The sequence below is a fragment of the Sebastes umbrosus genome, chromosome 23, assembly GCF_015220745.1.
Source record: "Sebastes umbrosus isolate fSebUmb1 chromosome 23, fSebUmb1.pri, whole genome shotgun sequence".
NCBI lineage: Eukaryota > Metazoa > Chordata > Actinopteri > Perciformes > Sebastidae > Sebastes > Sebastes umbrosus.
Window position 1 is genome coordinate 5,306,055 of NC_051291.1, and position 25,891 is coordinate 5,331,945.

Sequence of the window (25,891 nt, forward strand, 5' to 3'; positions counted from 1 at the left end):
TCTGTGGTACCTTCATCATCTGACAGACAGACACACGTCCTGATGATTGGCAGGTGACAGGTCAGAGGTCAGAGGTTAGTTCCCTCCTCGGTCCTGAGCGCTGATGTGCGGCAGGCCGTCATACAGAGGACAGCCCTCCACCAGACTGTTCATCGGGGTCAGAGGGACCCGGGAATCCTCCTCCTCCTCCATGTCTCCCAGGCGACCGTCTCCCAGGCAACCATCTCCATTCCGCTCCCTCAGGAACTCCTTAACGATGGAGAGGAGCTTCTTTCTGGACGCCAGAGAGTTTCCTTTAAAGAGACACAAAGTCATCTCTTATTACATTACATTATTATATTGTATTGTATTATACTTTTATATTATTATATTTTAATATGGTATATTACATTACTATATGGTATTATACTATATTGTATTATTTATATTATATTGTATTATACTATATTATAATATAGTGCGCGCTCGCGTGTGGCCGGAGTCTCTGCTCCTCTGCCTGCTCGCCTTCACTCACACACCGCGCATTCTCGCTGTCACGCTCCACCTCTACACGTGCATGCGCGCTCACTACACACTGCAGAAGACTTCGTAGCTCTGAGAATATCTAGTGAATGTACGGTGGACGTTTGTGCAGAAATAACTGAGCGATGTTCGTTCATGTCGATTTTCATTGACTTAACGGCCACAGGTGTCGCTGTTAACAAGCATTTCTGAAAGTTACAAACAGTCCCTTTAAATCCTTTAGGTGTAGTTTTTCAAACTATTCTGATGGCTTGAGGCTTTTATTTATGGACTAAATATCTTCTTCTATTACATTTTTGCCAACTTTTTTATTCTTGTTCATGCTCCTGAACACTGTCTGCCGTATTACAAAGTGCCATAGTCTACACACTAACGCCCCCACACAGCCCTGATCCTGACTGAGTGGGTGGTGTTAAACCTCAGTCCTCATGGAGCCCTCTCAGTGCACGTCCACGGCTCTGGAGCGCCTACCGTTTAACAACACCGTGCTGAAAAAGCTGCCGGTGGACGACTCCGAGGAGCCCGGGTCCCGGACAGTCCCAGCGGCCTGTTTCTCCAGACTTGGTACTCTTCAGCCCCTGGTGCGTCCGACCTTCGTGGCCCTGTCCTGCTCAGCGCTGGCTCTGCTGGACCTCAGTGTGCAGGATGTGTTGGGTGATCCCCTGAGCCCGGATTATCTGAGCGGCTCCAGGCTGCTGCCGGGCTCCCAGCCGGCTGCGCACTGCTACAGCGGCCACCAGTTCGGCCTGTATGCGTCCCAGCTGGGGGATGGAGCGGTGATGTACCTGGGAGAGGTAGAGTCGGCCACCCACGGGCGATGGGAGATTCAGGTGAAGGGTGCAGGAGTCACACCGTACTCCAGGTAATTCATTTAAGAGTTTATGATCCACCTCAGGAACAGGTTGTAGGTCAGGGACAAAGAGATGGATGAAGTTTCCTCAGAGAGAATAGGACATTTTCAGCAGCAGGTGACACAGCCCAGTCTTTCATAAGCCTCCTCCAGAGGCATGTGAGTGCGTTAACCCAAGGAGAGCTGCTTAAGAGCTTATAACTGCTTGGCACACATTAAATGTGTCCAGCATTGCTTAACGACTGTGTGCTCAGCAGAATCAGTACACCTCTAGTTTCCCCAGATCATTGGGTCTGTTAAACACATAATATGAAGAATATGTGAGACTGTCTTTTATTCTTAAAGGTCCCATATCGTGCTCATTTTTAGGTTCATACTTGTATTTAGTGTTTCTACTAGAACATGTTTACATTCTGTAATGTTAAAAAAAAACTTTATTTTCCTCATACTGTCAGCCTGAATATATCTGTATTTACCCTCTGTCTGAAACGCTCCGTTTTAGCGCATTTTGACGGAATTGCAACGGAATTGCGTTGCTAGGCAACAGCTTGGGTCCATGTGTACTTCCTGTCAGCGAATGACATTCACATACACTGCAACAGGAAATAAACTGGGACACAAATCTGTGTGACAAACCCATTTTCTCAGAGATGGCGATGGCAGGAAGGTGCTTCGCTCCAGCATCAGAGAGTTCCTGTGCAGCGAGGCCATGGCCGCCCTGGGGATACCCAGCACCCGTGCAGCCTCCCTCGTGACCTCTGATCTCTACGTCAGCAGAGATCCACTCAACAGTGGGAGGCGCATCCCTGAGCGCTGCTCAGTCGTCCTGCGTGTCGCCCCCTCCTTCATCAGGTAGGAAACATTCCAATTGTTTTCAGACACAAAAACACTTTGTGCTGTCTGTGGATACATATGGACACTTTCTCTCTTCGTTTTAGATTTGGATCTTTTGAGATCTTTCTGGGCCGAGATGATTTCTCGGGCCTGCAGGGTCCCAGTGCAGGGCGGCATGACATTCGCGCTCAGCTGCTGGATTATGTCATTGAGACTTTTTATCCTTGCATCCAGCAGACCAATCGGAAAGACAGGAACATGGCATTCTTCAGAGAGGTGAGGACTGAGGGGTTTGTTGACAGAATGTCAAACACAAGCTCAGCTAATAAAGGCAGTTTAAGACTTTAGTTAATTTCATGTTTGTGTTTTTTACATTTTGGTCGTCAGATTTGACTTGTGTATCCCCAGGTGATGACGCGAACTGCTAAGCTAGTGGCCCAGTGGCAGTGTGTTGGTTTTTGCCATGGCGTCCTTAACACAGACAACATGAGCATCTTGGGTCTTACTCTGGATTATGGCCCCTTTGGTTTCATGGACAGGTAGGCTTCTACTGGCATCATATGAAACTAGAAATGGAGGAATCAAGGAATCCATTGGTACCAACCATGTCATGTTAGCTTGTCGGGAAGAACGCAAAAATAACGCTACGAAGTTACGTTAAATTTTGGTGAGGAAAAACTGGCACGATCATAATCAAAGGAGTCCCTTGACCTCTGACCTCAAGATATGTGAATGAAAATGGGTTCTATGGTACCCATGAGTCTCCCCTATATAGACATGCCCACTTTATGATAATCACATGCAGTTTTTTTAATGCATTACAACTGTGTTATTTTCACCTATTCTAAAAATGGCGTATTTTAATATTTCTGCATTCTGGGGTCCCTAAACTGTCTTGAATTACATAAATTGGGTATCACTGTAAAGCTGAGGCTCTTGTGGATCCAATGAAACCAACTGTATTCATGTGTGATGATGTTAGTGCCCATAGTAGCCATTTCATTGTAGTGAGACCATTGTTTGAAACTTGACTTCACTGTATAAAATGACCTGTGGTGACCTCTAGGATAATCACAGCCTCATGAAACTTTACAACCACAAACTATAGACCTAGAGCATTCAGAGGATGGATGGCTTTTCTCATTAGATTGACAATAAGGGTGTTTCTGAACAGTTTCCAGAACAGAAGTTCTCGCCATCCAATCGCCAAAAACTGCAATTCTAGTAGAAATCTCCAAATGTCAAAAGTTTTTGATACCAAATCACAGCATGGCTTTTTCTATGGTGTTCCTTGAGGTCTTGGTGTCTTAATGTGGTATTTTGGAGGGATTATTGATCATTTTATTTTATCAATTTGAATGGTAAAAAATGGTTAAATTTAGCACCAAATCTGTGTAACAAATGGTATCAACCTAAAAATTGCTGCAACAATTTATGAGACATAATAGAGCATGGGGACGACCATCATATACTTCTATTATAATGTTCTTAGTTCTTATACACTTTCACAGTTTATTAATTCATTTTTATTTCTTATTATTGACTAGAATAACTTGACACAGTGCTGAGCTGCATCTCAAATTGATCTTCAGGTTTCCAGCTTTCAGATGATGTACACCACTTCTCATGCTGACTCAAAAAACATTTTCAGCTTTGCCTCAGTAAAATGGTTCTAAAAGTCTGATTACAATCTGTTTTGACATACAGTAACTACAATATAATAATTATACAATATAAGAATTTATATAATAACTCATATCATATTGTATATGAAAACTCCCCCCACCTGTGTGTCAGATTCGATCCAGATTTCGTCTGCAACACCTCGGACAGAAGAGGGCGCTACTCATACCGAGCCCAACCATCTGTGTGCCGCTGGAATCTGGCTCGCCTGGCGGAGGCGCTGGGCTCTGAGCTGGATGCACCCCAGGCGGGGGCTGTCCTGGATGAATTCGCACCCACATACGAAGCCTTCTACCTGAGCATCATGAGGAAAAAGCTGGGCCTTGTGAGAAAAGAAGAGGCAGAGGACAGCGAGATCATATCAGACCTACTGCGTGTCATGCACAACACTGGTACAAAGACAGAAAATTAGAAAGATTAATGTTGACATTTTGGTAATGTTGTTTGACTATAATCTATGAAAATGTGATATGCTTGCAGTCTTGTCATAACATCATGTGCTTCCAGGTGCAGATTTCACCAACACCTTTCGCCTGCTGAGCCGCGTCCCCTGGCCAGAGGAGGGCGACATTGAGAGGGCCACAGTGGGGCCAGTAGTGGACCTCATCCTAGAGCAGTGTGCCTCTATTGAGGAGCTAAAGGTGGCTAATAAGCCAACTATGGAGGACCGGTGAGGGAGTGTATGGTGGATACAAGTGTGTTCCTTCACAAAGCAGCTACTGTATAACAAGAGGGAACATATAGGCCCAATTCCAAACCATCCCCTACACCCTCTCCCTACCCACTTATATATGTTTCTTATTTTTTACCCCTATCAGCAGCTATAACCCCATAATTTATTATATATTCAACTGTGCAATACTGATTTAACAGTGCAATAATTTAGTGCATTAATTCAGATTTGCAATAATCTGATTTACTCCGGCATTAACACTGCATTTATTTATACAGTACATTTAAACTAATATTCATATTTATTTATACTATTCTTGCATTTTTTCATAATTAATGATAGATCAGCATTATTATTTGCACTGTTTTTATACATATTTCTTATTTATCAGGGCTGTCATTCGATTAAAATATTCAATCACAATTAATCGCATGATTGTCCAGAGTTAATCGTGATCAATCAAAAATTAATCACACATTGGCAGAGAATTTTGACAAATTTTACTTGGGCGCTACCCACATAATCAGCTGTGTTGCTCATCCCACAAATGCATGATCCTTACAATCTGGACATCATTGTGAAGGTAAATAAACAGGCTTTCCAACCATGTAAAATACAATGCCAATTAGCATTGTAACAGCAGCGAAATAATGGAGTGTATATATATATATATATATATATATATATATTTCTATTTTAGATTCGTAGTAAAATGTAACTATTTCCTCCCCGGGGATCAATAAAGTATTTCTGATTCTGATATTTATTTCCTTGCCGGGGGGTTGGAAGTTTGTCCTTAAGTGACTGCTGTATTTATTACCCTACACCTTAAAGAAGGGTCCTTCATTGAGCTGCGAGCGTTACTACAAATGGAGTTCACTCCGTCATGGAGTGGGAGGGTGTAAGGACCAAATTTAAATTGGGCCATAGTCTCTAGCTGCCCCACCATATACTCCTAATGAATGTGTATTTAATCCTATAGCTGAGCAGAGCACTGCTTTCAAATGACTGAATCTCTCTCGTCCTCTAATTTGTTTTTCCTTTTACATGCAAGCATTTTGGGGAAAAAGCTTACCAAGACAATATGTAAGTTAAATGTGTGTTTTGGTAGGATTTATGTTGAGACAGTAGCAGGTGTACGTGGAACATCATGTAGGACTAGGGGTAGATTTGTGGTCAATTACCTCTTCTCCCGTTCTAGTGAATTGGCGATGATTCTGTCCATGGCACAAACCAACCCGGTCATGTTTGGGATGGTGGCAGACCAACCAGCTGTGTCCCAGCAGCTGGAACAGATGGGACGGCTAAAGGAGCTGCTGGAGACGGATCAGAACGAGCTTAAGAAAAAGCAGCGCGATGACTGGATTCGCTGGGTTAGCCGATACAGGTAAGAAGAAAAAGGCGAAAACAAAAATAATAATTGCTGCTTAAACATTGTCTCTGCTGGTAATTTGTTTTCTTTTCAACCCTGTTTATTGTTTTTATAAATCATATATTAGATTTCCATAATGGATAAATACATTTCCCCATTTTCTCTTGTGCTGAAATACCAGGAGGCGTTTAGCCAGGGAGTCTGACGGCACAAGTGACTTGTCTCTCATCAAAAAGGAGAGGCTCATTGTGATGAACAGCACCAACCCCCATGTCGTCCTACGCAACTACATCGCCCAGAATGCAATTCAGGCTGCAGAAAAGGGAGACTTCTCCGAGGTCAGGACTCTTTCAGAGATTATCTGTCTCATGTAATACTGTCAGGATATAGTGACAGTTTGAGCAAATATGATAAAAAGTTATTTTTTATAAAAGTTAACTGCACCTTTAACGGACTGAGTTGTCTCAGTGGAGTTTGTGAAGAGCAATGTTGTTAGTTTTTATGATGATTTAATGCAATTTAAATCCTGTGGATCAATAGAAGTCATCCTACCTGTACCTTGTCCTGCAGGTCAACACAATCCTCAAAGTTCTGGAGAAACCATATTCTGATGCATTTGGGTTGGAGCCTTTGGATGGACCTAATGCATGTGGTGAAAAGGAGCAGAACGGGAGGGAACTCTCCTATAACAGGAAACCTCCCACCTGGGCACAGAGGATTTGTATCACCTGATCATCGTAGAGGCTCACAGACAGGTGAAGGAGAGAGGTCTGTTTCCACCGGTGGACCACTATAGGCTTCAGTTTTCAGAGCGAACAAAATGTGTCAGTACTGTTGCTACTCTTGCTGTTCTCCACTTCCACCTCAGACTTTCTTTCCTTCTTCCTGAAAGGAGGATGTCATGTAACTCAGAGTGTTCCAGTGTTCATCAGTATGATCATAGATCAATGTTTGTGTGATCATGATGCTTTTATTGCAGCGTTTAGAGCTGTTGATGCATAATATATAGACAGTTTTGCTAAAGCTCAATTTGTCCAAATTTGACAGATTGGTCACCCCTACGTTGCAACCCGTTCTCACTCCCAATTTGTCAAATACCGCAGCTTGATCACAGCGGCCCTCGCCGTCTGATACAGATGCTGTCAACTAACTTCAATGTAAACCCACCCACATCATTATCAGACAGTCAGAGCAACTGATGTAGGCCTTAACACATCAGGGGCATGAGGAATAAACAACACAAAAAGGTGAAATACTCGCCTGCGAATGTTATACGTCTACGGCTTTTATTGTGAAAGGTAAGAACGGAAGGAGTGGATCTGGTCTGCGCTGTTCAAGGTTCAAGGTTGAACGGAGTCATACAATTTGTAATTGTAATAAGTTTGAAGCGTAGGGCCACTGACCAAGCCTCGTATTTGACGAGTTGGGAGTGAGAAGGTTTTGCTAAAGTAGTCGATGAATTTGCTGATGAAGTATGACGGCTCAGATGTCCAGTCACACAATGACCTGTCTGGGTCTGAAACACAGGAACACACTGACATCAGTTATTTACAGATAGTGGACTTAAAAGGTCAACATATTAATAATCAAATATGAGCAAAATGATTAGTTTCTTAAAGCTACTTTATATAGAATAAATAGAATGATTGTTGGTATTTTGTTTCTCAAATTTTGAAATAAAAGATTACGCATTGTTTGTCATAAAGTGTGTTAATTAAATGTTATACATACGAGGCATTAGCTCAGTATCTTAAAGGACCTGGAAACATCAGTTTCTTGCCAAACTTGGAACAGTGTTTTGTGTTTTTTAAACATGAGGATATCTGAATACGTGTTTTATTTTTGCTTTCCTCACTGGTTTGAAGTGGCCAGGGCCTAATTAGAAAAAGGTGATGTCACAAATTCCCGTGCAACGTTTAAATCAAATGTATAGCAGTGGGGTTGTTAAGTCATTAATTTAATATTTATTCATTTCAATTGCATAAACTGCCAGTATAGAGACATGTAAACTCAGCGTGTGCTTTAATCCCTCACTCCCCTCCCCAAACAAACTTCTAACCGCCCTTTTGAGGACATATGTTGGACAAGAGAACGTCAATCATATTCTTAATAATGGGACGTTGTGGGTGGAGGTTGTGCGGCAGGTGGTGGGCCAGAACCATCTCCCAGGCATCGATCAGATGAACATTCAGTCCTTTGAACACGGCTCTGAGCACCTTGTTACACTGCAGCGAAAACCAGTCGCTGTTGGTCTGAAAAAGCGATGAACCTTTGGGGTTCCCGATCCGGATGACGACCAGCGTTCCTGGAGCCCTGTCCAGCAGCCGCACCACCGCCCTGCGGATGCTCTGCAGCCTCCGGATGTAGATCTCCATGGGGTAAGTGCTGAAGTGAGCCCAGATGCCAAAAACTACAACAGTGTTGGTGCCTCCGATTAAGCCATCTAGTTCATTGGCAATGTAACGAAACTCGCTGGTTGAGACCCTGGCAAAAAAGAGAGGAGGACCATGGCAGCGGTATGTCAACAAGATGTTGTTTGCATAGTCCAAGGCCATGAAAGGTCCAACATTCCACAGGTTGTGAAGGTCAAACTTCTTCAGATCTAGAAGTATTACAGAGGTAACAGAATGAGCTGCAGTGGGCACAAAATCAAACGGTTGCTTGAAATCCCTGTGGATCAGCTACCTGGTAGAGCTGGGATGAGGAATTCATACCACTGCCTGATAGTCGAGTCTCCATACAGGTGGACCTCCTTTCCTTTCAGACACTGACTGATGGCATAGGGGGTGTTGAATTGGTGAACTGTGGTGCCATTTAGTGCTCGCCACACACCCTGGTAGTAATAACCAGAAGGTCCAGATGTCACAATGCTGCTCTGCACCCTTGGTTGACCTGAAAGGATGAAGGTGGAGTTATTTAAGGTTTGTTATTGTCGACAAATTCCACTAAAGGACCAAATCCAAGGGCCTTCCCTAACCTGACCTTAATCTGTGGCACTCAGCCTCAAGTCAATTCGTTACTAGGGTCCTAGCGCTCTTCTCAAATTGGGCTGAATACATTTCTAGACAGGTCAATGCTACGTTGTTTACAAATGAGTTTTTCCTGAATGTTTTACCTTAATTTTCTGAAGCACATTCAGAAGGCGATTATTTTTATAGGCAGTAGTAAAAATTATGCTTTACCTTCCTTTTTTTGCAACACGGTGACACTGGCAGGTCCTGTAGCCCGAATGGAGACTTTCATGTTGACACCACTGAAGAAAAAGCACAGATAATAAAATATCTCTTATACACATTACAACACTAACAACTTAAATACAAGAAAATCTGAAAAATCTGAAATCAGGTTAAAACTAGAAGAGTCCAGCCAGCCTATTCTCATTTCCAAGGTTTTGTGACGGCCGTTGGTGTTCGGTACCGCCACACCCGGCACCCTTTAGCACCGGTATGAAACGCACTGGACGTTCCATTAACTATAATGTAAACTAATCCACGGCAACAGTAAACGTCCCACAAAGGAGATACATAGGTAACACTCGCTTACTTACACTTTATTGCATGTGAGTCTGTGGAATAAGATCAAAGGCCCCAATGAGTCCCTTGTATCATGGCAGGGTGGACCAATGTATCTTGCGAATGGCCAGCAAGCAAATCCTATTGGATGAAAAGTGCTGGAGTTCAGCATGCATGGTAACAGTTGGTTCGTACCTACCGCAGTACTGGATGCAGATGTGTTGGTGTATCCATTAGTTCTTGGTTTAGATTTTATGAGCATGAGTGGGCTCCAGGTCAACGTCCGGGACAAGGTATACTCTTTTGCTGGTGATGACACCACCAGGGTTTTCCCTTTCCAGCCTGTCCTGTGCCCTAGCGATGGTTGGGGTGTTCTGAGTGTGAGCAGTGTTGCTTTGTATACTACCTTACCACCTATATTACCGCTCTTGCCTGCCGTTAGTGATGACTGGTGTAACCTAGCTTGTATTCCTAAAGGTGATGACTTACCCAGTCTGCTCCATACTGCTGTTGCAGACAGTGGTTTAACAGGGAGGGAGGCTGAGAAATTGTACCAACTCTTGCTAAACAACCCGCGGGTCTGCACCAAGCTCTGGTAGAGTCCAATCTGGCACAGGCAAAAAGGAAACAGGCTCATACCTATAAACAAAAACAGGCGACATGTCACATATGAAATGAAGGATAGGGTCTGGATGAAAGCCCATCCCGTCTCCAAGGCTTCCAAAAATTACACAGCTAAACTGGCCCCACGATGGATTGGTCCATACCGCATTGTTGAGCAGGTAAGCCCTGTGAATTACAGGATTGTGCGTGAGGACACCGGAAAGGATCTAAGGGTGGTTAATGTGTGTGATTTGAAGGAGTGTCGCCCAACCTCTGTTGAAGTGGAGGCTCAGGAGAGAGAGGCGGTCATGCGCATTTTTCTGGACAGTGACACTAGTGATGAGGATGAATTTATGGGTTTTTTTGTGACATTGTATTAAAGGTAAATAACTGTCTAAAGGATGTGTGTAAAACACCTTGGAGGCGGTGTTTATTATATGGGGGAGGGAGTGTGGCAGCTGCCAATTCTCTGGTGCTTGCTGTTGTTTCCCTTTTCCCTGGTGTTTTTTTGGTTGAGTTGCTGAGTGATTAGAGGGTTATTCAGTTCACCTGTTGCGCAGGGTGTGGGGACTGGCTCTTAAATGATAGTTGAGAGCAGCTTGGTGCATTCCCCTCTTGGCCAATCAGGGTGTAACGACGCCCTTTCTGTAGGGCTTAAAAGAGGAGGGAAACTGCACACCCAGTGTCATTCTGATCTCTCCTTCACTCAATGCAACATGTGTTATCAGCTTTACCAGAAACTCTGGTCTGTTTTGGGCCCTTTTGGGATTCTGTGATCTTTGTGTTTTGTTTGTTGAGAGTGTTGACTCCTAGTTGGGGAAACAAGTTAAGTGCCAACCAATTAGGTTACCTGCACTGGGACGATTAGGTGCTATTTGTGCAACAGCTGGCTTGCCTTACAATAGCCTAACGCCTGCAGGCTGTATTTTTGTATTCTATTCATTTGTTGATTTTCAATGAAACCCTTTATACCCATTTCTTTTAGTGTATTTTATTTGGGAAAACTTTAAAGGAGGGTAAAAGGAAAAACACAAACCAATATTTCAGTTTCCTTAATTGTTTGTTATTATAGAGGCATTTGTTCATTATTGAAGAGGCATTTGTTCATTATTATTATTAAGAAGGCATTTTATTTTATATTATTATGTGGATGGGAACTGTTTTTCAGTCTTCTGACTGAACAACTAAAGTCTGGGGAACTCAGTACCGCCACAAGCAGCCGTGCAATGCATTCTAGTAGCGTGGCGGCACGATTCAAGAGACAAGGCATCACGTTGGCCGGTCCTCATTTGTTTATAGTTGAGGTCTAGGCTACTTGATGCAAATCAGGGGCATCCGGTGCAATTCGCCGCCTCTGGAAACTCCCAAGAGACTTTAAAACTAAGTGTTGTTGATCCAAAATAAAGACAGATTTAGCAACTGCATGGCTTATTTCTCGCATAAAATGTTTTCAGAAACACATTTCGGAAAACTATTTTCATGATATAAGAGAAGAAAGTTTCCAAATGAGCTGCCATGTTGGTTCCGGTTTGAAAGCTCGGAGCAACAGCCCTCGAGGGAAACCATTCGTCCAATCAGGTGCCTAGTGTCTAGTGGCAGCCCATCAAGCGTCCAATGCTGGGAAGCGAGGCGATCCCTTGCGATAAAAACGCCCCTGTGGACATTTTGGGGAATCTTTTTAAAAACTGTACATTTGTAACTCATTTGTTTAGGTCTTCAGCGAGAACAAATGAGAACAACATTAATGGTTTTGGTTTAAGGTATAGAATAATGCGAGCCTAGCTTGAGGAGCTGCTGCTGTCACCAGGTCAAGGTGCAGCATTGAGAGGGTAAATACAATTTAACTGCATTTATTTGAAATGAAAGAACATTACTGTTGCTGAGCCACATTGCATTTGAAAATATCCTGAAACTTGACTAATATTAAACATTTCCAACAGGGTGCACCCTTCAAGCAGACCCTCTAAAACCAAGTTGTTTTCATGTATTTATTTATTACATCTATCAATAAAGCTTTATATTCTATTCAGGTACACAGGTGTGGTTTCCTGGGTGGGTGTGTCACATTTTGCCTCTCAGCCCTCTGCTTCATTAAGAACAAACCGAGACACAGTACATTCCTGCTCAGGCGTGTCTCTGTGATCAGTTAGAACCAGAATAGTCAGTAGGGTTCGTTCAGTCCCATTTGATTCAGATTTTATTTGGAACAACAAGCCGCTCGCTGGATCACCACTGCACACTGAACTGAAGTGTTACCTGCCGACAGGTAACAGGTGAGAGTCACTTGACTGCATCCTTTTATTCAACAGGAAAACCTGGAAGATGCTTAAAATGACAGAAAAGTTAATGAAGTCTGGTTTCGGGGGGAAAGAACACAGGATAGGATGCAGGAATTCTTTGGTTTTTGGATGTGTGCATGTTTGTGTAGCTAATGGAGCGGTGTACGAGAGAGAGAGGGAGATGGGGGGGTGTCTAGAAGAGCCAGGGGGTCATGTCTTTATCCCGGTACAACTCTCCATCTATGTAGAATTTGTCCACTGAGATTATTGCTTTTTTGCCTTCTTTCATCATTTGTTTACGGATTGGAAATAGTTCTTTGCGACGCTTCTTGATTTCACGTGGATATTGATCATTGAGACTTTTGAGAGAGAGAGAGAGAGAGAGAGAGAGAAAGACAAATGTAATCAAATGTAATCAAATGTAGTAAAACAAATCAACAGGTTGTGACCTCTTTTACTAAACCATAGGAGGGTTGAGCTTCAAACTGCAGTGAGAGAGAGAGAGATCACGGGTACAATTGTCCATCAAGAAAAGTAAAAGTAGAAAACTAGTGTCCCTCATACTGCGTTTTTGTAAGTCCAGAATTGTTTCCCTCATAGTTTTCATTTTGGCGGTGACAGAGGTAAGCTGGGTGGTAATGGTGTTGACAGATTGTTGTAGTGACTTGTTTTATTTTTGTTATATAGCAGTGTTTTATGAGTATGAGTATGAGTGGGCTCAGTTTTAAAGCTAGAGTGAAGATACTGGTATCAAACTAGAAAACCTAAGGAATGTGGTGGCAGTTTCTGTTAAAACAAGACAAACCAAGGTAACAACTTGTCTTTCAAGTAAATTTAATAAAAAAGCATATATTAATAAGAAAAGCATCTGCAGATGGACTCACGAGCACGGCCACCTGAGTGGACTGTGGCAAGTGAGACCCGAACACAAGAGTAGTCAGTATTTATACATACTAAAGCATAACACATAGAGAAGTGCAAAGAAGAGAAGGATAGAATGTGTATCAATGCGTCAGCACACAGCAGATAACAGAGCATCACAAGACATAAAAAGTATTTCAGAAATCTGTTGTTTACAGTTACAGAAAGCAGAACCATCTGGTCACGTTTTTATGGTGACAAAGTTCAACATGTGAGGACCTGAGATTATTTAAAGGTACAGTGTTAGCTGCAGATATGAAAATTGCCATTACATTCCCCCCTTTGAGCATTCAATGCTCACTTTAATAATTAACATATCTGATTACTACTAGCACCATTGTAAAACACAAAATCAAAGTGTGAAGATACTATGTGATTTTGATTTAAGTTTATGAGAAAGAAGGAATAAAAATATCTCAGGCAATATCATCATAAAATGGTGGCGTCCACACTGGAGGTGGAAAAAGGTCAGGAATGTCTTTCTCCAGCTGTGGTGTATGTACATATTGTCCAACAGTAGATTTGATCAAAGAGGCAATCATAGCTTCAGCACAAGGAATAATGCATAATCAATTTAACAAGTCTGATGTACTCTGTAACACATATAAGATAATGAAAAAATAACAAAGGCATAGGAATGAAAATAAAAAAGGTAAAAAAGATAAAAAAAGATTGCAATGTGTTTTCTCCAGGTTTTCCTTTAATGCTGCATTAAAGATGGTTGGGGATTCGTTGGGGATTCAGAAAATCCTCGACGAAGACGCGTAAATTTGTACATTTTTTTCTCAAAAGAAAATGTGAACCAAAACTGGCTGTCTGGGTCGACTGGTCAACGACTTGTCAACGACAGAAAACCACTTTTATTGTGTGAGGGCAAAATTTGTCAGTTTCCATTCTGTGTCTGAGAGGAGTTCAGCCGATCTGACTGCGTCTACCACAGCAGAGAATCAGAGACCTTGTGAAAATCAACTTTGGGGTCCGCTGTTTTCTCCCAACCTGTAGCATCATTACACCTTTTAGTCTAAGGTCCCAAATCTTGCCACCTTTCATCCTTCGATTTGATCAATGAGACATTGGGATCAGAGTGTGGTATCTGAAATAGAGACTGAAAAAGTGTGTCAGGCAGAGTCACTCAAACAGCCAGTCAAGCTTGAGTTTGTCCCTATCAAGGCCCTCTAGGTACCATTTATTTTCAAACTCACTGTGTACTCCAAAAGAGATAAATCCGTCGGGTCACTGTTTTATGGTGACAAAGTTGAACATGTGAGGCCCTGAGATTATTTAAAGGTACAGTGTTAACTGCAGATATGAAAATTGCCATTACAGGAATCAATTGTTTTGGGGTTTTTTTGCTAAATGCAGTACCTGTGAGGGTTAGGGTTTTATATTTTCAAATTGGTTTGTGTGTTGTATGATGACCCTGATGAAGGCAATAAGCTGAAACATGTTGGTCTAACATTACAGGTGATCTGCATACTACTGGAGTTGCTGGAGTTTTACCTCTTCAGACTCCCATCTCCATGCACCTTGGAAGTAGGTGAAGTTATGCTGGAAATCCCTTCTCTGCTTCTGTAATGAACATGAAAACAGATATTTGTGCAACTTGTTGTTAGGGTAACTTTGCAGCATGTGGTGTCAGGATGTCAAAAACAGCACAATCCAAATGTATTTGAATTTACTTCTTTACATGACGTGGCAAAGGGTGCGGGATAGATTGAATCATGGTCAACTGCAAGAGAGGAAGCTGCTTTCTTTGGTTGATGGTTGATTAATCAAAGGAATTTCAAGTTTTTAGCAGTAACCCCTATGTTTTTTGTTTTTATTTTTTTAATAAATCTCTTCTTTAATCCACAAGCCTGCGCAGCCATAGATGAAGACTATCATGAAGGCCACAGCTTGTATAAGAAGGGAGTACGGAGTCATCTTCCTCTTTCTGGCTCTCTTTGTCTCGATCTATGTGCTACGTAACATGGATGTTCTGGAGGTGAGAATTTGGTTTTAGAGGGTCTGCTTGAAGGGTGGACCCTGTTTGAAATGTTTATATTAGTCAGGTTTCAGGATATTTTCAAATGCAACGTGGCTCAGCAACAGTAATGTTCTTTCATTGCAAATAAATGCAGTTAAATTGTATTTACCCTCTCAATGCTGCACCTTGACCTGGTGACAGCAGCAGCTCCTCAAGCTAGGCTCGCATTATTCTATGCCTTAGACCAAAACCATTAATGTGGTTCTCATTTGTTCTCGCTGAAGACCTAAACAAATGAGTTACAAATGTACAGTTTTTAAAAAGATTCCCCAAAATGTCCACAGGGGCGTTTTTATCGCAAGGGATCGCCTCGCTTCCCAGCATTGGACGCTTGATGGGCTGCCACTAGACACTAGACACCTGATTGGACGAATGGTTTCCCTCGAGGGCTGTTGCTCCGAGCTTTCAAACCGGAACCAACATGGCAGCTCATTTGGAAACTTTCTTCTCTTATATCATGAAAATAGTTTTCCGAAATGTGTTTCGGAAAACATTTTATGCGAGAAATAAGCCATGCAGTTGCTAAATCTGTCTTTATTTTGGATCGACAACACTTAGTTTTAAAGTCTCTTGGGAGTTTCCAGAGGCGGCGAATTGCACCGGATGCCCCAGGTTTGCATCAGGTAGCCTAGATCTCAACTATAAACAAATGAGGACCGGCCAACGTGATGCCTCGTCTCTTGAATCGTGCCGCCACACTCCTAGAATGCATTGCACGGCTGCTTACATAGACAATGAATGGAAAGCATGGAAAGGACGGAGGCTGTGGACAAGAACCATAAGAGGTTCAATGGCTTTTATTTGGATTCTCTTATCAATGCAATTTTTGAAAACAAAGTGTCCCTTTTGTACCTGAAGTGTGGTTCAATCCAATTGGTATGCATCAAATGCATTTTTCAGCCATTAAAATCTTCCTCTGTCATGTCAAATCATCAGGTGTGAAACAGCCTCCATAGTGCTTCTGCGCCAATGATGTAAAATATCCCAAAATATGAATTTCAGTGGACACTTTGAAAACCTTGACCATTTGACTTTGATTTTGTGCAAATGTGTTTTTTCCATGGATCAAAGTTAACAACAGAGTAAGGGCCACAGGGGAAGTTGAGAAAGGTAGAAATTCCTGCAGCTAACAGATCAACAGTTCTTATCAACCCCCCCAAAGTCAATTTGAGCTTTGGGATGGGAAAAATCTTCCTTCTCGGTCCCTTTTGCTTTATTTGGTTAATTTGCTTTCAGTGCATTTGTCTGATGCATGTTTGTCACCATCTCTCTGCCAGTGTCAGCATAAAGTGAAATCCCCCATCATCGTCCCAAGAGTTTCCACTGACCCTGACATGAATCGCAGCTTCTGCAATTTCCAACCACTGTCCCGTGAGGAGGCTCTAGAGGAACGCTTCCTACTAGACTCCATTGCTTGGCCTGAAACTCCACCTTTAACAGCTCCTGCTTCCCTGGAGCAGACCAGCGATCCAGCTCACAGCAACTTCACCATTCTCCCAGCGAGGGGAGGAGGACAGTGGCACGTAGGGGATCAGCTGGAGGTTATGATACAGATGTCTGACTTCAAGGGCCGGCCCAGGAAGTTTGGGGGGGACTTCTTACTCGCCAAGCTGCACAACCGGAAGCTTGGTGCAGGTGTGGTTGGGCAAGTGGTGGATCATCTCAATGGGAGTTACTCTGCTGTATTCTCTTTACTCTGGGAAGGAGGCGCGCAGGTTGAGGTAATGCTAAAAACCATATCATGTTAAATGTGATTATACTGTAGGTATTTGTAATCTTCTGATTGTTCGCGAAGCCCCGCTCCCCTTAGAAACTGTTGCTACGGCTGTTAACTTGACTTCTCGCACATCACATGCCGTTTGTAATGATAACGGTCATGTCTAGATAGGAGCCCGCAAACTGAGAAATCTGATCTGAGAGCTGCAAAAACTTGCAAAAACTCTTGCGAGACTCGCTGCCGATGACCTATCCTAACCTTAACTATTCAACATCAATGTCTAACCTTAACTAATAAAAATCAATTCGAGATCAATCCCTAACTTTACCAGTTTGTGAAATGTGAAATGACCTGTGATTGGCCAAAGTCTCCCATCACGGGCTAGAATTTCTAAAGCCTGAAAACAGCCATGAGGAGGTGCAGAAGTCTAGTTTTCTCTCGGAATACAATTGAATTACAATTTGCTGAAAGGTTATTACGGAATTTTTGCCCAATGATGCCAAAAATATTCTGCCTACTGCCACTTTAATACATTAATTTGTTGCACTTTACCTCTTTTGTTTTTGGTTTTGGAAAGGTTGTGTGAAAACTCTGGTTCTCTATCCAATCAGGTGATGCTGGTTCACCCCGTTGAGGTTATCCCAGTGCTGAACAGGCTGAACAGCGAACAGCCCGACAGGATTTACTTCAATAGCCTCTTCCGCTCAGGCTCAGTCTCTGAAACTTCCATCTGTAACGTCTGCCTACGTCCAACCCAGCCTCTGTGCAACTACACTGACGTCCGTACAGGCGAGCCTTGGTTCTGCTACAAGCCAAAGAACCTGAGCTGTGATGCCAGGGTCAACCACGCCATGGGATCATACAAACAAAGCATCAAGGCCGAGGAGGAGAAGCTCTTTCGAAGGTGAGGGAGCAGAGAGACAGGACTGGCATTTTGTTTATTGTAAATTAATTAATAATAATTTATATAGCGCCTTTCAAGAAACCCAAGGACGCTTAACATAGACATAAATAGAAACAACAAACGGAACATAACAGTAGCTAACTTTTGGAGCCATAAAGCTCCTCTATTATATCTTTTTTAGGACATTACACATTACTATTACCGGTTTGTTTTACCGTCTATGAGGGACACAGGATTGTTTTCCCCCAAAAGGGGGCGTGGTCTGGATGACGTATTACCGGTCTGATGTGTGAAAATATGAATTAGTGCAGCTTTAACTCACAAAAATTGATTTTTAGAGGTCAAGATTTGTGTAATGTTGAATGAACTTTCAAGCAATTGTTTTCCATTTTAGTGTTCGATCTTTCTAGTTTTTAACTTCATTGAATGATTCCAAATGTTTGTCCTCCTTGCTTATCTTTATGTTGTAAGAGATATTTTATTGTGTGTGCTTTTCTTCAGCGGTGTTAACTTGAAAGTCTACATGCGGTCTTCAGGACCTGCCAGTGTCACTGTGTTGCCACAAAAGGAAGGTAAAGCATGATTCTTCTTACTGCCTACGATAATAATTAAAAACTGAATGTGCTACAGACAATGAAAGTAAAACAGGCTGAAAAAAACATACTAATTTCTTCTGGCATTCTCCTGTAGAGACATGTATTCAGCCCAGTTTGAGAAGAGCGCTGGTAGCATGGAGCACTAGGCTAAAAGTTCATGAACGTGGCACCAGCTGTTAGCCGTGTATCTGGTCTTTCAGGACTAAGGATAGGCCATAAAATGTTCATACAGTCACTTTATATCTTGGTTTTGGTCTTTTTATGGGATAACCCACCCTTATCCTTCAACTTCCTCCCAGCTCAACCAAAGGTGCAAAGCAACAGTGTGACATCTGCTCCTTCTGGTTATTACTACCGGGATGTGTGGCGAGCACTAGATGGCACGATAGTTCATCAATTCAACACTACTGCCATGATTCAATGTCTGAAAGGAAAGGTGGTCCACATGTATGGAGACTCCACCGTCAGGCAGCTGTTTGAATTCCTCAACGCAGCTCTACCAGGTAACTGATCCACGGGGATTTCTGGGAAGAGTTTGATTTTGTTCCCACTGAAGCTCATTCTGTTCCCTCTGTAATACTTTTAGATCTGAAGGAGTTTGACCTGCACAGCCCGAAGAGAGCCGGACCTTACATCTCCTTGGACTATGCAAACAACATCTTGTTGACGTCCCGCTTCCACGGCCCTCCTATCCGTATTGTCGTCGTCTCAACCAGCGAGCTTCGGTACATTGCCAATGAAATAGATGGCTTAATTGGAGGCACCAACACTGTCGTATTTTTTGGCATCTGGGCTCACTTCGGCACTTTCCCGATGGAGATCTACATCCGGAGGCTGCAGAGCATCCGCAGGGCGGTGGTGCGGCTGCTGGACAGGGCTCCAGGCACACTGGTCGTCATCCGAACCGGGAACCCAAAAGCTCTGTCGCTTTTTATCTCGCTAACCAACAGCGACTGGCACTCGTGGCAGTGTAACAAAGTGCTCAGAGCCGTGTTCAAAGGACTGAATGTTCATCTGATCGATGCCTGGGAGATGACCCTGGCCCACCACCTGCCGCACGACCTTCACCCAGCACCTCCTATTATTAAGAATATGGTTAACGTTCTCTTGTCCTACATGTGCCCTCAAAAGGGTGTATAGATGTGTGTTTGTTTGGGAGGGGGAGTGGGGATTAAAGCACATGCTGAGTTTACTTGTTACCTCTGTGTTTCTATCAAGTCCTGTTTTTTTCATTCAGGCAACCCATGCACCGACTAGACTGACTACATTTTTTCTAATCAATTTTTAATCAGGGATTGTTGAGTGAGCACAAAAGAAACAGAACCGGTTGGAGTTGGACATTCTAAACTTATAAATGATCACACTCAACGCATGACGTCATGGCCCGTGTCGATAGTCCCCAGGAAATTCAGGAAATCACTAACCGAAGTAGGATCAGATTAAGCAGATTCCGAAAAAGGTATCATTTCATGAAACTTCCATACAGAAGCCCTGTCCATAATAAGACAGTCTAAGACACATACTATGGGGTTTCTAGTTACAATAGGTGAAGAATCTTGTGGATCCAATGAGTCCAATTGTATTCATGTGTGATGATGTTTGTCCCCTGTTCGTTTATGTCCCGTGTTCACAATGTTCAGTGTCATTTTCACTGTACAAACGTAGTAGTTTTAAGCCCAACAATATAGTTTATTCCTAAACTAAACTAAAGGGTTTAGTTGCCTAAACCTAAAGTGATACCGAGGGTAACTATAGTGGTTTTGATGCCAAACATAAGGGGTGTGACAGCAACGCCAAGGGGCGTGATGCCAATGCCAAAGGGCGTGACGCCAATGCGAAGGGGTGTGACGCCAATGCCAAGGGGCGTTACAAAGCATTTTAAAGCATTCTAAACTTCCTTAAATGGTTTGCAACTTTGTCCAAAGCTGATGCCATCCGCAGTGCCTATCCAGGCATTGACCAGAATGACTTCCGCTTCAGCACCGTCGACCGCGACAGTGACGACTGCTCCTCATGCATCTTTGGAGACATTGCATAAACGGATTGCGCCTCCTCAGACGGTGGTGGCTGGTGGTACAGCAGCTGCGGATCTGCCAGTCTGCACGGCGACTGGCATCCAGCTGGTAATCACATCGGTTGGGGGTCAGGCCTCCACTGGCATACCTGGAAATCTCCTGCACCTTACTCCGTGAAGGCCACCAGAATGATGATCAAGTCTGAGTGAGAGGACCCAACACATTAATGCTCCTAATGGCATTTGCAAGATTCCACCGTGCCCAAAGAAAAATATGACAAAAAGTTGTTTTTTTTAAAGTTACCTACTGTATCTTTAATGATGGATGCAAGAGCTAAATCATATTTTTTACTTTGTTATTTTTGATGTTTGCTTAGGATTTTGACTGATTTTATGAATGAAAGTCTATATAGAGCACAGCTCGCAAAGTCTAAGTCCATTTATATCATTATGAAACAACTGAATATAAATAAATTTCATTAAATGCTTTTGTTTGCAGAACCCCTTGTTTTGTCTAATCATTTTTTATTCCTGTTAGAACATCACACCATGGGATTAACAGTGAAAACACTTCACAGAGGGATCATATTCATACTAATAATATTTGAGAATTTTAAGAAAAATAATCTCCATTCATATGATTATTCCCGTTTCATTTTACATATAGGTTTTTTATACAGTATATAAAGAAATGCTAAAAAGTACAACTTCCCACCAACCCACAGCCAAAAGCAGAACTCTGTTAACATTTCCTGCAGTATTAATGATTCTGTAACAGCAACATCTTTAAATTACATGTAATTTAACAGTGTATCATCAATACTCTGAACGTCATACCAAAGTTGACGTCATGCAAATATATTATTGTTACATCATGAAAATAGTCTGTTTCTGTTCTTTGGAGCCTCAAAACACAGACATATCTCTTGATGGAGATTTTCATTAATATGTGGTCGTTGAGGTAAAGGTAGATATTATTTAATATTAAGGCATTTCTAAAAGTGAATCCAGTTGCAGTTTTATGCTTCACTGAAACTCCCTCCCTGCTGGAAAAAAACAGTATCTGGTGTATAAACCACCCCAAGGGTCGATTTGAGACAGATTTGCATGTTTTTGTAAAACCAAAATATGTATCTATTGCCAAGAAGTGAGAAGTCAATTGTTCGTTCCATTGCAACATCAGCGCCCAGCAGCAAAGCTAGGCTTCCGCCATTTTGGACTGAAAACGACTACCGGGTAACTGATGATTTTAGGTTGCCAGACAACCAGCGGAGACTCCAGAAAGTCACTATGCTCAGCAAAGAAAAAGTCCAGCGCATTACCACAAACTGTCATTTTAGACTTTTGTTTTTGTAATAAAACAAACAAACCTAACCCTCTAACGTGTAAGTGAGCTTTAAGGACCTGACGCACCAAGCCGACGATCGGCCGTTGACCAGCTTGTGGTAGTTTTTCCGTTGTGCCCCACACCGTCGGCTCTAGTCTGCCTGTGTCGGAGGTTTTTCGGCCGATGCAGCATGTTGAATCGGCGTCTAGTCTGTGCATGTACTGCTGAAGGAATAATGCAGAACTTGGTAGAAACACAGAGATAACATGTAAACTCAACGTGTGCTTTAATCCTCACTCCTTCCCCCCCAACAAAACATATTCTAGCCACCCTTTTGAGGACATATGTAGGACAAGAGAACGTCAATCATATTCTTAATAATGGGAGGTTCTGGGTGGAGGTTGTGCGGCAGGTGGTGTGCCAGAACCATCTCCCAGGCGTCGATCAGATGAACATTCAGTCCTTTGAACACGGCTCTGAGTACCTTTTCACGCTGCAGCGAAAACCAGTCGCTGTTGTTTATTATCTGAAAAAGTATCAAAGCATTTGGGTTGGCGGTGCGGATGACGACCAGCGATCCTGGAGCCCTGTCCAGCAGCCGCACCACCGCCCTGCGGATGCTCTGCAGCCTCCGGATGTAGATCTCCATGGGGTAGGTGCTGAAGTGAGCCCAGATGCCCAAAACTACAACAGTGTTGGTGCCTCCGATTAAGCCATCTATTTCATTGGCAATGTAACGAAACTGGCTGGTTGGGATGCTGGAAAAGCGGATAGGAGGGGCATGGCAGCAGAACGTCACCAAGATGTTGTTTGCATAGTCCAAGGACATGAAAGGTCCAATTTTCCTCTGGCTGTGCAGGTCAAACTCCTTCAGATCTAAAAGTATTACAGAGGGAAGAGAATGAGCTTCAGTGGGAACAAAATCAAACTGTTGCCAGAAATCCCCCGTGGATCAACTACCTGGTAGAGCTGTGTTGATGAATTCAAACCACTGCCTTATGGTGGAGTCTCCATGCAGGTGGACCACCTTGCCTTTCAGACACTGAATCATGGCAGTGGTGTTGAATTGGCGAACTGTGGTGCCACCTAGTGCTCGCCACATATCCTGGTAGTAAAAACCAGAAGGTCCAGATGTCACATTGGTGCTCTGCACCTTTGGTTGAGCTGAGAGGAAGTTAAAGGATAAGGGTGGGTTATCCCTTAAAACGACCAAAACCAAGATATAAAGTGATTGTATGAACATCGTATGGACTATCCTTAGTCCTGAGGGACTAGATACACGGCTAACGTTCATAAACTAGTGCTCCATATGCCCAGTGCTCTTCTCAAATTGGGCTGAAGACATACCTCTAAAGGGGAACGCTACCCAGAAGAAAGTATCACAATTTTTGCACATTATTTTTTCCATCAGTTTTACTTTCATCGTCTGTCGCACATTCAGTTTTGAATTATTATTGAATATTATTATCATAGGCAGTGGTGGCAGTAGTAAAAATTATGCTTTACCTTCCTTTTTTTGCAACACATTGACACTGGCAGGTCCTGAAGCCCGAATGGAGACTTTCATGTTGACACCTCTGAAGAAAAGCACACATAATAAAATATCTCTTCAACACACATTAACAACATAAATACAAGAAAAGAGAACAAACATTTGAAATCAGTCAAAACTAGAAAAATCTAGCTCTAAAATGGGAAACAACTGATTGAATGTTCATAATTGCACAAAACCTAACCTTTGAAAATCCATTTGTTAGTTAAAGCTGCTAGTTGATATTTTCATATAAACAAACGGTCCAATGACTGTGTAATGTGCAAAGTGTCGCTTGCAGTGATGAACCCACAAATAATCATCACCCGACTCTGCAGTTCCCGACAGCTCTACATAACATTTTAGTATCTTTCAGCTAATTGTTTTGGTTTTACGGCCCGCAACTTTTCTGTTTTGGTTGAGTCTCACCGCTCTCATCAACATATTTTATGAGACGCATCATGCAGATGTTTACATTCAAGAAAGCTCTGATTATTCAAAGCAACTATCTGGTCAACATAGCAGAGCATTTAGCAGCTAAAGAGCCAGATACGTCCCCTAAAGAGTTGGTGGAGACCAAACTAAAGCTAAAAGGTGAATGAATATTGGACTTTCCAGGTAGCGTTAACACAACTCCAAATGAATGCTAATGTTGCTCCATGTCTACTAGATTTAAATAGTCCACTTTTTGCTAACACTTCAGCCATATCAACTTTATAAGGTGATCATATCTCAATAGTTTGTTGTGCTGCTCCCAAGTGGCAAAAAAAATAGGTGTGCATCTTTAAGTTTCTCAAAAGATCACATCCACAATAAAGTTTATACATTTACAATGAAACATAAATGAATAACAGAAAATACTAACTAATGTTCTCAATGAAAGTCAAGTAGTAGGATCCAGACCGATTCATTAGATCTGTATTATCTGTAAAACTTAATGAACTTTAGATTCAATCTTAATGGCCTGTAGTTACAAACTTCACCTTTGAAAGAGCTTATCCTCCTCGGCCTTGATGTTTTGTTTGTATCCTCCCCTGACGTGGTTGACCCTGGCATCACAGCTCAACTTCTTTGGCTTGTAGCAGAACCAAGGCTCGCCTGTATGGACGTCAGTGTAGTTGCACAGCGGCTGCTGGGTTGGTCGTAGGCAGACGTTACAGATGGAAGATTCAGAGACTGAACCTGAGCGGAAGAGGCTCTTGAAGTAAATCCTGTCAGGCAGTTCGCTGGTCAGCCTGCGCAGCACTGTGACGGCCTCACTAGGATGAACCAGCGTCACCTGATAGGATACAGAACCAGAGTTTTTATTAAAAAATCTACAATCCGTGACCAGAAATGAGACCTTGCTTTTGTCCGAAATGAAAAAGTAAAATTGTTTCTAAAAAGACAAAAAAAATGTAGTGGTAAATCTGCCACCGTTATCATTTCAAACTGTGTATGTGCCGTGCGAGAAGTGAAAGTTAACAGGCGTGGCAACAGTAAGTAAGGGGGGACGGGACTTAGTGAACAATCAATTAGAAAATTAAAACCACCTACAGTACCATCACATTTAAAGAAACAGCGCGTTGGATTTAGGGGGATCTATTGGCAGATATATTTTCTTGAGAGTATAATCACCCGAAACTAAGAATTGTTGCGTTTTTGTTAGCTTAGAATGAGCCGTTCATATCTACATTGTGAGTGGGTCTTATTCCACAGAGTCCGCCATATTGCCCAGAACGGACAAACTAAACACTGGCTCTAGAGAGGGCCTTTAGTGTTTAGTCTCCGACACGCTTGTAAAGGGAGGGGTGAGCGGAGGTTTATCCAGTTGGTTGCAATCTGCAACCTCACCGCTAGATGCCACTAAATCCTACACACTGGACATTTAACATGATAGTTTTTAGCATTACCTCAACCTGCGCGTCTCCTTCCCAGAGTAAAGAGAATACAGCAGAGTAGCTCCCATTAAGATGATCCACCACTTGCCCAGCCACACCTGCACCAAGCTTCCTGTTGTGCAGCCGGGCGAGTAAGAAGTCCCCCCCAGGACTTCTTGGGACGGCCCTGGAAGTCAGAAATTTGTATGATAACCTCCAGCTGATCCCCTACGTGCCACTGTCCTCCACCCCTCCCTGGGAGAAGGGTGAAGGTGCTGTGAGCTGGATCACTGGTCTGCTCCAGGGAAACAGGAGCTGTTAAAGGTGGAGTTTCAGGCCAAGCAATGGAGTCTAGTAGGAAGCGTTCCTCTAGAGCCTCCTCACGGGACAGTGGCTGGAAGGTGCAGAAGCGGCGATGCATGTCAGGGTCAGTTGAAACTCTTGGGACGATGATGGTGGAGACAAACGCACTGAAAGCAAATTAACCAAATAAAGCAAAAGGGACCGAGAAGGAAGATTTTTCCCATCCCAAAGCTCAAATTGACTTTGGGGGGGTTGATAAGAACTGTTGATCTGTTAGCTGCAGGAATTTCTAGCGTTTCTCAACTTCCCCTGTGGCCCTTAGTCTGTTGTTAACTTTGACCCATGGAAAAAACACATTTGCACAA

General features: G+C 42.8%; 5 protein-coding genes across 7 annotated transcripts in view; 3 read left to right on the forward strand and 2 right to left on the reverse strand.

Annotated features, from left to right (window-relative positions):
- The first annotated feature begins 688 nt into the window (after positions 1-688).
- On the forward strand, positions 689-7,932 carry selenoo2 (selenoprotein O2). 2 transcript variants are annotated; one of them, XM_037760210.1, is made up of 10 exons: positions 689-1,384; positions 2,021-2,224; positions 2,311-2,482; positions 2,615-2,745; positions 4,004-4,281; positions 4,397-4,530; positions 5,617-5,648; positions 5,764-5,949; positions 6,116-6,272; positions 6,505-6,666. In XM_037760210.1, the coding sequence occupies exons 1-10, from the start codon at positions 951-953 to the stop codon at positions 6,664-6,666; spliced, it is 1,890 nt and encodes a 629-aa protein (XP_037616138.1). In that variant the 5' UTR covers positions 689-950. The 2 variants fall into 2 exon arrangements, with proteins under 2 accessions (XP_037616138.1, XP_037616137.1); XM_037760209.1 differs by lacking the exon at positions 5,617-5,648 and having other exon boundaries at positions 691-1,384; positions 4,397-4,559; positions 6,505-7,932.
- Positions 7,933-7,939: 7 nt separating this feature from the next.
- LOC119482575 (NXPE family member 3-like) lies at positions 7,940-25,675 on the reverse strand. Its single transcript, XM_037760232.1, is given in 6 exon segments — positions 7,940-8,536; positions 8,620-8,826; positions 9,117-9,187; positions 24,348-24,643; positions 25,257-25,391; positions 25,393-25,675. Coding segments are annotated over 6 exon segments (1,509 nt in total). The 5' UTR covers positions 25,645-25,675; the 3' UTR covers positions 7,940-7,988.
- The window catches only part of LOC119482567 (NXPE family member 3-like), a 34,241-nt gene continuing 20,522 nt past the window's right edge, over positions 12,173-25,891 (forward strand). The window contains exon 1 of one of the 2 annotated variants that reach the window (XM_037760219.1): positions 12,173-12,322. The gene's annotated coding sequence lies outside the window, so the exon portion shown is untranslated. The remainder of the gene's footprint in view (positions 12,323-25,891) is intronic. The other variant, XM_037760217.1, reaches the window with a different exon arrangement.
- On the forward strand, positions 15,120-19,684 carry LOC119482565 (NXPE family member 3-like). Its single transcript, XM_037760212.1, has 6 exons — positions 15,120-15,233; positions 16,559-16,996; positions 17,604-17,896; positions 18,398-18,468; positions 18,792-18,995; positions 19,079-19,684. Exons 1-6 carry the CDS (start codon positions 15,120-15,122, stop codon positions 19,630-19,632), a joined length of 1,674 nt encoding a protein of 557 aa, XP_037616140.1. The 3' UTR covers positions 19,633-19,684.
- LOC119482573 (NXPE family member 3-like) lies at positions 21,998-23,451 on the reverse strand. Its single transcript, XM_037760230.1, has 3 exons — positions 23,340-23,451; positions 22,794-22,997; positions 21,998-22,709 (listed from the first exon to the last, which is right to left on the reverse strand). Exons 1-3 carry the CDS (start codon positions 23,398-23,400, stop codon positions 22,156-22,158), a joined length of 819 nt encoding a protein of 272 aa, XP_037616158.1. The 5' UTR covers positions 23,401-23,451; the 3' UTR covers positions 21,998-22,155.